General features: G+C 43.6%; 1 protein-coding gene across 1 annotated transcript; it reads right to left on the bottom strand.

The window, feature by feature from the left end:
• Nucleotides 1-712: 712 nt before the first annotated feature.
• INCENP (inner centromere protein) lies at nt 713-6847 on the bottom strand. The gene is made up of 17 exons (XM_089503236.1): nt 6711-6847; nt 6315-6425; nt 4933-5666; nt 4692-4740; nt 4518-4551; nt 4211-4340; nt 3786-3825; nt 3592-3742; nt 3350-3493; nt 2765-2874; nt 2531-2658; nt 2270-2385; nt 2050-2183; nt 1856-1961; nt 1610-1759; nt 1119-1275; nt 713-927 (listed from the first exon to the last, which is right to left on the bottom strand). The coding sequence occupies exons 1-17, from the start codon at nt 6845-6847 to the stop codon at nt 713-715; spliced, it is 2646 nt and encodes an 881-aa protein (XP_089359362.1).
• Between the last annotated feature and the right edge of the window lie 5906 nt (nt 6848-12753).

The following is a 12753-nucleotide window of genomic DNA, read 5'->3' as shown; positions in this document are numbered from 1 at the left end:
ATTTCATATACCGGCTGTTTAGTAGAAGACAAATTTAAGTAAATGTTATCGGCAGATTCCTATTAAAGTCAGGGGGTTCTGCACCGAGCATTAAGATAAATACACAGGGTCTCAGGGAAAAAGTTACACTTTTTAATAAAGAATATAATACAACATGAAGTTAAAAAACTACCGGTAGGACATGGACTTTTATTGCCATGAAGGATAGAAATCTCTCCCGCTAAAGGATTCAGTTTGTCTATAAAAAAAAAAAAAAGGTTTCAATATGAATCAGCATCACAGGAAGACAGATTCTTTCCATACTTACACCAGTTATGTACATTTAGAAATGAAAAACACTGCTTTGATCACCAAAAAGTTAACACAAGGAGTAACAAGGAACCTCTATCATCTCAAAATACATTTCAATTACCTCCTTACAGGACGCTGGTCACCGGTACGTGCCATAGTACCAAAGTCAAAAACAGCGATCCCGACTGTCTGTTGGGTGGTAGGATTCCCAGCATCTGACCCAGGCAGCCGTTCTAGAATGCATAAATTCCACTATCCCTTATACAACCTTTATTTAGTTTTTTTAAAAATGTATTGACAATACAAATAGAGAATACAGCCAATTAACACATAAAAAAAAGACAGGACATTTAAATAGCCTGGATACAGGGTGAGCAGCGTGCAGCAGTCTGAAAACGAGCAAGTCCACATTCACCCCATCTCAGTACTTCTTAAGCCCATAGCCCACAGCGAGCTGCTGTCTGCTGCTGTGCATGGGGGGAGAGTGCCATACAGCGGAGCTGGTGCGTTTGAAGTAGCGAGGTTTATTCTTATAAAACATGTCCTCTAGTTTTGGGCTTTCAATTGTGCCATACAAACGGTCCACATCAATGGGATTATAGTACTGATGACTGATTGCTTGCGACAACTGATTTCCTGTAACAGAACAAATTTGCATTAATAATCCAGCTGGGTATCTACCAATACCTTGTTCTACAATTACAGTAAGTTACAACAGCTGAAAGAATAGCCACAGAACAGATAAATACACGGATAAAATTACTGCACCTGTATGTAGAGTGAACAGATGTGAAATTGACAGTAGGACATTGTTATAAGGCACTTACCAGTGGCCCAGGCAGGGATGGGTTTGCGAGGCTGACTCTCATCATCCGTGGAGTCGTCACTGTTCAAGTCCATCCCGTAGTCCTCTGGATTGACTTTAAGAGAGTGTGCTTTGTAGCCCTTGGGCGTCATCTCATACGATTCACAGGCTGGAGAGTTCTGAAGAGGGAGAAGATAAATTGCAAGGAGGGGAATAATTTCCTAAACCAAACATCAAGGTAGACTATATGGATTAAGTGTTATGAGACCAGTGTAGAGGCTGTGCATTGGACGGTACATGCCCGTATGATTTGGGAGCCATAATTTTTAATACAATAACCTACACAGTTACAGACAGGATGCAGGCCTCTTAACTTTATACACCGAGCAAGACATGTGTTGGTGCCCTATAAAATGGGTAAGCATTTAATATATAGACACATGGGCCTGGAATAGAAGGCCACTTGTCCACTCAAGCAGGCTAATCCTTATATAATTATTGCTGCAGTCTTACCGCAATATCTACAGTGACATTCAGGGCAGGAGCATTGGCGGCAGCGTGCTGCTCCTTCGCTTTCTTCTCCTGCTCCTCGCGCAGTCTCTTGGCCTCCTGCTCTTTATGCAGTCTTTCCAGGCGCTCTTGCTCCAAACGTTCCTGCAGCTCCTGAACAGAAACACAGGACACTTCCTTAAGTACAGCTTTATTAATTTGGTCGTCGAGACCTAAAGCAACTCAGACTACCAAATGTCACGTCCTTACTTTCTTCTTACGCTCCTCAGCCTCTCGGCGCAGTTTCTCCTGTGCGGCTAGTTCCAACTCCTTCTGCAGCTGAAGAGCCTTTTGTTTTTCTATACGTTCCTTCTCCCTAAAACCATATGCACAGAAGGTGTTTAGGTAACGAGTGTGCTTTTAGACAGCGGTCCAGAATGGCCAAGCAGATTAGGAACTCTCACCTCTCCTTTTCAGCAGCCAGTTGCTTCTCTTGCTCAGCCAGTCTCCTTGCCTCAGCCATCTTCCGCTGCCTCTCCTGTTCCTCCTCTTCTCGTTTCTTCTGCATTAGCTCTTGGTGTTTGCGTTCCTCTTCCTCCTAGAGATGTGAAGGCAAATTGAGAATTAAAAATCAGTACAAATGACCCTCTAGGCTGGACGCAGGGGGCAAGGAACAACCCTTACCATCTGTCTGACTTTGACCTTTCGCATATCTTCCTCCTGCCTACGTCGGTTCTCAAAGTCCTCCTGTTTTTTTGCTGTGAACTTCTTCCTGGCCTTCTCTTCTGCCATACGATCCTCTTTAACCTGTAGCAACACAGAATACTCAGTGCGTGAAAAACACAAGGGGGTGGGAATTTTGCCATCACCTCCACCTGCACAGTCTATGCTACAGCAGCAAAGAGCCATAAATGCTTCAAGCATTTCACTTAATTAGTATTTAACCCCTCACCTTTTCATTTTTTTCATCATTCTGCGCAAATTTCTGTTCTATTTTCTTCTTTTTCTCCTCCTCCAACTGCTCCACTCTTTCACGTGCCTGCAAAACTTTACGCAGTCTCTCTTCTCTACGCCTACAAGAGAATTATATAAGATCAGAGGAGCAACACTTCAGGCCTCTCAGTCCACTTAGCTACTGGATTCCAGTGACCGGAAAGAATATACCAAACGTTTACGTACATCTTCAATTCCTCTTGCTTGCGTTTCTTTCCCTCCTCTATTTTCATCTTGCGTTGAAGTTCAGCCTCTTCTTTCTTGCGCAAGGCTTCTAAACGTTGGCGCTCCTTCTCCTGCAATATGATGTAAATTGTAGGAAGAAAAACCAAACAAAAAAAAAAAAGAACCCCCACCACACCAGTGAGAAGACTCTCACCCAGAAGCTGTGCTCATGGAAAGCTTGCACCCACCTCAGTAACCCCCTTCCCAACCAAGGACCCAGAAAGCAACACCAAAACAAGTCTCAAAAAACAAACAAACAAAAAAAAAAAAAAAAACAACTTACGTCAGCCTGATTACAACCAGGGGAGGAAGAGAGGGGGAAAAAAAAAAAAAAAAAAAAAAAAAAAATCAAGGTATAACCAATAGCACAAGGCAGGTTGAGCAAATTCACCTTCACCCAGAAAGTCTGGGTTTCCTTTGTAGGTATACTACCCCATCAATACATCTGCGTTAAATGACTAAGTTAAAGGCACATATAGCATGCCGTTAGCCACCTCCCTGTACAGGGGTCTTCGCAGTTTATGTCAGTTTCCACCGTTCACTTACCTTGGGGTCTGGTTTGAGGGGTGTGGTGCGTTTGATGAAGGATTTCACCACACTTCTGCCGATAGATCCTGGTGTCATCATGAGCAGTTGGTTCTTCTGCACGGTGTGCAAGAAAGTCTTCATATGTGGAAGTGGCTTCACCACCTTGAGAGAGACGATATCAGATAAATATACTTATTGGCCATCGTAATTCTTTGTCAACAACTAAAGCAGGAATCTGCCTCGTGGTAATCGAACTGTACCTTGCTTGGAGGGCACGGCGGAGATGGAGTCTTCTTCCTAGGAGGGGACTGCACCTCCATTTCCATGGGCTGCTCATCCTCAGACAGTTCATCTACAGCTCTCTTGTAGCTCTTCCTCCTAGGGGCGGCAGGAACGCGGTCAGACAAAGAGCTTCCACAATTCAGCCGACATCATAAGAAGTGTTGTTACCTACCTTCCTATCTGAGCATCATTGTTCCCATCTGCACGAGTCTCTGGAAAACAAGTCACAGGAATTATGCATCTTGTGTACAATAAACCTCCAACTTACAAAACCGTTACAGAAGGAAGACCATGTGAATTGATACCCAATTGTTTTTAAGCATTTTTTCCTGTAGTGTTGAATTCAGAGTACAAGTGTTAGTGTCCCCCTCCCCTTTGGAGACAAATCTCCTATATTACTGCTGCATGTAGAGTATAACCTTGTTGGCAGCCTTTTCTGATTATTAAGGTTTTGTAGGTAGCCTTTTTAAATAGAAAGGCAACATTTGAGCATTAAAGCAAAATAAAAGCCAAAAGCTTTGTTCAGGCCCATCTTAGAGCATAAGGACGCAATATTTAGCCAACCATAAATGTTTTACTACTTGAAGCCAAACCAACCTTTTTCTAGGGCAACAGACTGTCGTGTTACTCTTCTCTGGGGTTGATCAGATTCGGATAAATTACTGATTGCAATCTTCTTAAAGCCACGGGAGCGGAGAGAACGGCGTGGACTCTCTGGAGCAGGGACCTGAAATGGAAATTTTAACTACAGGAAACCGCAAAAAAAAAAAAAAAAGTTTGGGGACCCCGACATGACAAGATTTAAGTTTTCTTGATAAATGTAAGATGCCTCTCCACCCCATTTACTTAAGACTCAGCAAAACCCGCATTACACATTGGATATGGCCTTAAACGCTGCTCATACCTCCTCAGCTGGAGCACTCTGTTCAGTTTCTGGCCTGCAAGAAAAAAAAAAAAATGAAATTAAATTTATGATAAACACAAAGCCAAAGGGGTAATTCATAAACAGGTCCCTTCCAGGTCAACTCCTAGGAGAATGCCATTTAAGAATGAATATATCAATGAAGGTAGTTTTTACCTGATTTTAATAGTGACTTCCTCATCTACTATTTCAATGGAGCTCTGGTCTGAAAATAGAAAGACCCAAACACTTCAGTTTTCTGCTGTGGCAATAACATTAATTAAAAATAAACAACCCCACATGTGAACATCCAGAAACACCCCCCATCGAAGTCAGGCAATACCCCCCCCCCCCCCACTGCTTTAACAGGAGTGCTGGGGTGGCTCATAAAACATGGACAGCTAGATAATTCACTTACAGCTCCTAATGCTGGACGAAGAGGAGGTCTCTCCAGCTTTCTTCTTGGACACTGAACGGCGTATGGATTTGCGTACAGCTTCCCGAGTCATGCTTTCACGCTTGCTAGCCAGAGAATACTTGCTTACGAGAGATGCTCGCCGACTGTTGGACTGACGAACGAGGCTGCGACGCACTGAACGGCGGTCAGAACGTGAACCAGTGGGAGTTGAGCAAGCATCCGGGAGATCCAGTGGTTGTTCATCAACTGGCGCGGCCACTGGCTCGGGAGATGCAACGCCGATGACTTCTGTATGATCTGCCGTGCGCTTCGGTGTGGAGCTCTCTGCGACCCTTAATTTTCCTACTCCACGGTTTTTTGTTTCAGGAGTCACCGGGGCTGGCCTCTGCTCAGTCGTTACTGCTACCTGTGGCTTGGCGATTTCTGGTGCAGGTGGTTCAGCAACGTCCCGGGCAGAGCCTGCGGTAATATGTTCTGTGAGCTGCAGCTCTGCACTCCTGCGATCATCTGCCGTGATCTTGACCTGCAGGACACGACTGCCAGGCAGCTCTGGTGATTCCATTACTGGTTTCTCTGGCACAGGCGGACATACTAAGTTGGCCTTTGCTCGGGTAACTCTCTTTGGTTGATCATGAATATCCTGAATTGATGTGTCCCCAGGTTTGTCCTGGAATTTCATAGATAACCTGCGCACAGAAGTGCTCCAGCTGGCATTGCTTTTCCTCCTGGAGATCCTGCTAAGAACAAGAAGAGTTCCATGAATACTAGCAGCAGGCACACGATCCACAGCTCGTTTAATACTAGAATTCTCCAGTGTTTGTAGTCTCAAAGATCATCTTCACAACCTAATAAACCAGGAAGATCCTTTTGTATTTTTAAAAAGGTAAAATCTGCGCATATTTTAGAGGGCAACTATGGTACCACAAACATTCATACCTTTTTGTTTTTGCCCTATAGCTGGAAACAATCTAATCTTACACAAGATCAAGACTAAATAAGGTTTGAGCCTTTACAGTAAGAAAAGAAAAACGGGCAGACTAGATTAGCCAAAAACATTTCTATATGCGATTCTAATTTATGCCTATTTTTGAAAGAGAAACCATTTCTTGTTACTTCGGGTTCTCTTGGCAAATCAGAACCGCACTTATGTGACATAATCACGTCAAGACTTATGATGTAAATATGTAAGCCAGATATTTCTATATCGACGCATCTTTACACACACGGTTTCCTTCTATTCTGCTTTAAGTTACGAAAACCCGTCTCAATGCACATACCAACGAGACAGAGGACACAGTTCTGTGAAGTTTACTTTGGCGGAAAGACTGGGTTTTAAGATCCAAATGTGAAGAGATCACCCCAAATCAAGCGCAGCCACTAACCGTCGTGCATTGGGATCCCGGTTTTCATCTGGTACTATGGATATTCTCTTCTTTCTGCGCCTCTTTTGAGAAGGAGTCTTTGGCATCAGCTCGGGCTCTGCATTGAAGTCACTGAAAATTAAAGTTGTAAGGCGACGTTAGGATAACTGGCTGCACAATATAAAAACAGACCATTAAAATAAATCTTGTAGGCCCTTAAGCAAGCAGCTAAACTGATGAATATTCAGATAAGTTCCAAGTCATTTTGAATGATCTCACCAATGCGCAGGTATAATCTTTAAGCCTGGGCAAGGCCACCATGCTTGGATCTCTTCGGAACCGTGCCAGCGGGATGCTACTCTTCCTGCACACCGACCCGAACTCGGTTATACGCGAGCCCCAGAAGACTGTACTCACCTGCTGAACATCTTCCTGGCCTCCTCCTCTATCTCGGTCAGCCACACCATGTATTTGCTGTCCAGCGTGCGCACAAACTCTTCTGTCTTGCGGGTGCATACCTGCAGCAGGTTGGATAGGCAATCCGCGTTGTCCATGAGGGCGCCTGTAACGGAATCACAGTAAGGAGATTAACAGCGCTACAGAACGCTCAGTGTTAAACATCAATCACCCCGTTGATCAGTTGAATAGACAGCTTCATGTTAGTGAGAAATCCAGCAATAAGACAGTAACTGGGGGGGGGGGGGGGGGCTAGATCCCTGTATACTCTTGTATTGGGATAAAAAGTTCTCTTCTTCAGATGACCTGAAGAGACCTCTGAGCTCCAGCAATCTTGTTCTACACCAGCCCAATGAAAAGAGGTCATCGTCTACTAAAGACTCCAACCCAGGGAAACGGATGAGTCTTGAGGCTGTCATGTCAGCTGACTAGATAAAGCGCTACAAAGCTACAAATAAACGGTTTTCACCAGCTTGAAATGCAAGATTAACCCATAAAACCAGAAATCCTCAGAGCTGGTTTTCCCCCAAGTACCCAGAGAACACCTAGATTTAAATAAAAGGAGAAACATAGCAGCTGCGAGACACACTGATTAGCTGATCGCCACCATCTAAACGGAATAAAGCTGGCTGTGTACCAATTCCTTGCATGTTCGCCAAGGCCGGAGAACGACAGAGTTAGAATAGAGATTCTATGGAATGGAGGCAGGCGATAATCGCTAGGACAGCAAAGGGAGGCTTTCCCCAAGCATAAGACGGCAACCTGTCAAGCAACAGAAATCTCCCGGCACAAAGGGCCATCCATGAATCGCTACACGGAAAAGCAAGAGATTAAAGAGAAATATTTCAGCCTCAGAACTTGCAATCAGCGGCAGAGATAGCCTTCACTACATACAGTTACCTTTCAGCAATGTCACCAGAGATCTGACTTATTTACACAGCATTCTCCATAGCCGGGCCTTAAGCAATGATTCACAGACATGAGAACTGAATGGCAGCCAGGCATCCACACACTGTACAGAGCAATCTACAGGCAATACATCTGAATATCAGCAGATCCAGCCATCTCCACCAATATCAAGGAGAACCTCACTGACCTTTCAATGGAGAAAGACGCAAACACTTGTCAAACCACTGCAGGTAACTATAGACCCTAAACTACTACCCCGAGACATTGCTCTCCAGTTTTAGATGATCGGCTGACAGGAAACCTGATAGTAGCAAAAGAACACTCACGGCCCGAGCAGCGAAAGGGTTAAACTAAACCCTCTTAAAGATAATGTACACAATGTGGGGCAGATCAAAGTAATGCATCCCGAAAGAAGGGTGGGGGAAAATCACATGGTGTCCGGCCTCGAGACACCTCTACTGAGAGGAAGGTAATCGCCGCCAGGGCAGATATGGGATTAGTAAGAGAGATCACGGCCTCAGCACATAAATGGTTAACAGGGTATGGACTGGGAACATAATACTCACCGATCCCGGGTCCGCTGCCCCCGGTTATTGCGAGTCCTCCTCTGCTCATCTCCCAGCCCTTTCTTTTCCCCACAGCAGACACAACTTCCTCTCCCGCCCAAACCGTTTAAATAGTTCAAATCCTAACGGCTGCAGTCAGAGGAGAGGCGACGTCAAAAGGAGGAGTGGGCTGGCTCCGCAGAGGATCCGTATTGGCTGGCTGGGGTACAATAGAGACGAAAAGCTTGCGTCTAGGCACACCCCTCCGTGGACGACCCGGCTGGCCGTAAGGAGAGGGGGTTGGCCGTCCAAATACTTCCTGAAACTGTACAGATGCTTACCCCCTAGTAATGCCGTTGTCGGTCGCACCGGGCCGGTCGCTATTACGTATCTGTGGAACCTTAAGAAGAAATCTATATAAACTGCGCTATTAACACGTGCAGTGCCGGTGGTGTCTGTCACTCGCTCACTGTTATGACATCATTTTAGTGAAAATGTGATAAAGATTTGATTCAAAGCCCCACTTAATCATTCACAACTTTCTGCAGGGTATTTTGGTCAATATCATAACAGAATTAGTAGCGTTATAGTGTTATACAGAGTTATGCAATGACCCTAAAACATATGCAATACTAAATCCTTTTATGCAATCGTATGCGTATAGATATATGTGCGTGTATATAACATTATGACCTAATATTGTATAGGTCCCCCTTTTGCACTCCAGTAGATAGACCTCTGAAGCTGTGCTGTGGTATGCGGCACCAAGACGTTAGCAGCAGATCCTGTAAGTTGCGATGTGTGGCCTCTATGGATGCATCCTGGTGCCATGTGCTCTCCATTCATCAGACAAGGCCACCTTCTTTTCTTGCTCCTTCCTTCCTTCTGCTCAGGTGCCCATTGTAGGCGCTTTCGGCCGTGGACAGGGGTCAGCATGGGCACCCAACTACGCAGCCCCATACTCAACAAACTGCGATGCACTGTGTGCTCTGACACCTTTCTATCAGAACCAGAATTGACTTTTTCAGCAATTTAAGCTACAGTAGCTCTTCTGCTTGATTTGACCACACAGGCCAGCCGTCGCCCCCCCACGTGCATCAATGATCCTTTGCCAGTATGACCCTGTCGCCGGTTCACTGCTTTTCCTTCCTTGGATCACTTTTGACAGGTATCGACCACTGCAGACCGGGGACGCTCATAAGAGCTGCAGTTTGGGAGATGCTCTGGCCCAGTCGTCTCTGACATGGCACGGCCTGAGTAACTTGAGCTTGGCACTGAATGGGTTAAGGAATTTGACTAGGGCTAAGGCCATTAACATTCTCTTTGGAGCCAGAACCCAATATAAAACTTGATTACCCCATCCTGGGTATTGTCACCTTTGACGGGAAGGGATTCCTGTGGAAGAGTGATATCCTGGCTACATCTCCCTGGGGTGTGGTGACAGGGTATCAAGAGACATGGGGTACAATTATTGAACGCATAATGTCCAAAATACGATGGGTGCATAACTTTTGGGCCCCATCATACATTGCATCCTTATGCCTGCCATGTGCTGGTTTCAGGGAGACCAAACACGCCATGCAGGCATGACCATAACAAGTGTTATGCGAACGTGTCCTTGTGCCAATTGATACAGGTGTGGAGTTTGGTATGAAAATGATCACTAGGACCAGAGAGTTATGATGATCCTGGTGCCAAGCTCGACGGGCATCATATCAAATAGTTTGTGATCCCAGACCAAAGTTGAGCTGACATGAAGGTCATAGTGCTGAACCCCCTACTCCCATCCCCTTGTTCAGGTAACAGGAAAAGGGTGGTCCTGGAGGGGAATAAAAAGGTGGGCAATTGGTAATATGTGAGAGCCTATTTTAGCATCACAGAGACAACACCAAGGCTCCAAGAAATTGTATGATAATTTTGTTTTATCCCTTTTATTTTACAGTTTATGTGCCTGTACTATTTATGTCTATGTCTCTTTTTATATGCATTTTTTGTGAAACAGCACTGTGACCCATTTCATACTCGGATTAAACATTTGTAATCCGTTCTGTCTTTGTTCTCTAATCCAATTCAGCCTAGAGATAGCCTTTTGTATACATATATATGTGTGTCACGTTACTAAGCGGTAAACTATAGATATCACAGTCCGATTGTTTTTGGGTAACCTAAGACTCCCGGTTTTAAAGTTCTTGGTGGTGGAAGCCTGTTTTACACTGGGAGTTTTTGCGGTGGCTGGTTGGGGTTTAACTCTTGTTACACCCATACTCCTATAAACAAGGGTATCAGATCTTGGGGAATATTACATTTTTATGAGCAATACACATTTGCCATTAATACAAGGTGCTACTTTTAAGGAATATTATATAATTAATTCATGAATAATAAATAATATGTAAATAATTAATAATATATAAATAAATAATCACAATAGTATATACATAATTAATAAATAAAGAATCATCCAGAATGCCAGTCTGTAGGAGTCAGGAACGATACTGTACCAAACAGGTGATATTATAGATCTTCAGTTATTTTGTATTTCTTGATTATTTTTAATGCTTATACTACACAGTTTGCCGATCTGTCTTATTAAATCTATTTGAAAACACATTAGCACGTTTGTACATGTTATGAGGTCACACCCATATCAAGAGCGGCAGATACAGTATATCCCTTCTCATAGTACTGTCTGTACTTTGAATTTGAAGAAAGGACCCAAGTAGCTTCACTCCAGATACATCTAAGGCTGAATTGGAAAAAAATGCCTTTATACACTAAATAATTTTAGCAAAAACATATATAGGTGACCGCTCCACCTCACACCAAGTGAGTATAAATAATGCAAATAATACCAATTCAATGTAGCTTCAAGGAAATCCGAGCAGTATGTAAAATTCAATCATAGAACAGAAAGAAAAGAAAAAAACATCATAGTGTAGTTCATCAAAATAATTGTATATATATATATATATATATCTAACAGGCAAATTGGACCCTTACGTTTGGTGGGGCTTATTCAAGCCCATAAACCGCGTAGGGGGGTGAGCGGGAGGGATTGTTCGTCTCCCGAAAAGATTTCACTCTCCACCATGGAATTATTCAAAACTTCATGATCTCGGAAAGAGAGCGAGAAATCGAGGTAACTACTCCCAAATTCTTCAAAGCACAGATCCGGAGGCGAGGATGAGATAAAGATGAATACTTTAATATATTAAATAAATAAATAAATAATCAGACTAGCGGCAGTTTTCAAAATCACGGCGTCACGCTGATATGGATGTTGCTGGATGATGTGCAAATGATAACTGATGTGATTGCAGGGTTCACCAGCACACTCCCTGATAAATCATTGTGTTCTCCCCTTGCAAACGCATGGAGGGACTCAGCAGAATCCCCCTATATGCATTTACCCCCTTCCCTCGGCTCATAGGCTTGCAGTGATAACGTGAGGGATCTGACGAGCCTGAAATATCCATCACAATTCTATACCAAATATGATGAAGAAGTCACCTCAATATCATAAGAGACTGTAAAAGCTGGTTATTTCAACTTACTTGCAATTATTTCTTCCGAACAAATGTTTTAATTTTGTGAAATATGAAGTTGTAGAAAACTAATGGAAAAGTCTGTTGGCCAAAGACATCGATTGCAGGATTCTTGGAATAAGTTGGGAAAATCCCCAGACTTGGTAAAGAGTCACAATTGCTAAACTCAGGAATCCTTTCTAGATACCTCTTCCCTGCAAAAATAACACGCTATGACTTCTCTTTCCACCAGACCTCCCTGACACATCCAGAGTAACATCTTCATACCGTGCCGATGATTTGGTGGTAGAGGTCTCCATAGATGGCAGGCGTACTCATTCTGTGTTTATGCCATCACCCTATGTTCCTGAGTTCTAATTATGTTTTTGAGGACCTGATCCTCTTGCCTGTATCCTGCTTCTGTATAGCCAGATATCATATCTAGTTCTTATTAACCCCTAAACCTGTGACCAGCTGATGATCATGTTCTGGTTGTGAGGACCTCTACCTGTTTAGCGTCTGCTCCTCTCCTGTTCCAGTAACCCTTCATAGTCCAACCAGAGTTCCTATCCTCTTCGCTTCACGGTTCATGCACCTTGTGCAAAGGAGGTCCTACCACATGCAGCAGCTGGGTAGGATCCCCACAAATCCATAAGGTCCCTTCAGTAAATGGATGGAAGACCTATGAAAGTGTGAAACCGACTCATCATGATAGTACGTACTTAGAAGTTGAAGTTCTTGTAGCATACATATGTATCGAGTACTTTGCATAATTGATCACGTTAGTAACTAAATGTAAAATAATTCTTAGCGCTATGAAATGTCCAAATCTTGCCCATGTTTAACTAGATCAAATTTTGCCCATACACTTGCTTTGTCACTTGTCACTTAGACTCTACTAAAAGTTTCTATGTATGTAAGAAGAAACAATAATGACACACTCATTCAATAAAGAATGACACACTAGAGAGTGCAATATCGGTCACAAGGGCTTTGCTCTACTTTGTCCGTCTTAAGGAACCTTTT

Source organism: Sceloporus occidentalis, unplaced genomic scaffold, assembly GCF_023333645.1.
Source record: "Sceloporus occidentalis isolate IW3139 unplaced genomic scaffold, rSceOcc1.0.p SCAF_223, whole genome shotgun sequence".
In the NCBI taxonomy this organism is placed as follows: Eukaryota; Metazoa; Chordata; class Lepidosauria; order Squamata; family Phrynosomatidae; genus Sceloporus; species Sceloporus occidentalis.
The sequence above is the reverse complement of the archived record's forward strand: the minus strand, read 5'-3'. Positions and strand labels throughout refer to the sequence as shown.

Coding starts and splice junctions, on each gene's coding strand:
- INCENP (XM_089503236.1), bottom strand. CDS start 6,847: ATGGACAACGCGGATTGCCTATCCAACCTGCTGCAGGTATGCACCCGC. Junction 3,826..4,210: donor GTCTGTTGCCCTAGAAAAAG/GTTGGTTTGGCT, acceptor CTTGTTTTCCAG/AGACTCGTGCAGATGGGAAC. Junction 2,386..2,530: donor AAAAAATGAAAAGGTGAGGG/GTTAAATACTAA, acceptor TACAGGTTAAAG/AGGATCGTATGGCAGAAGAG.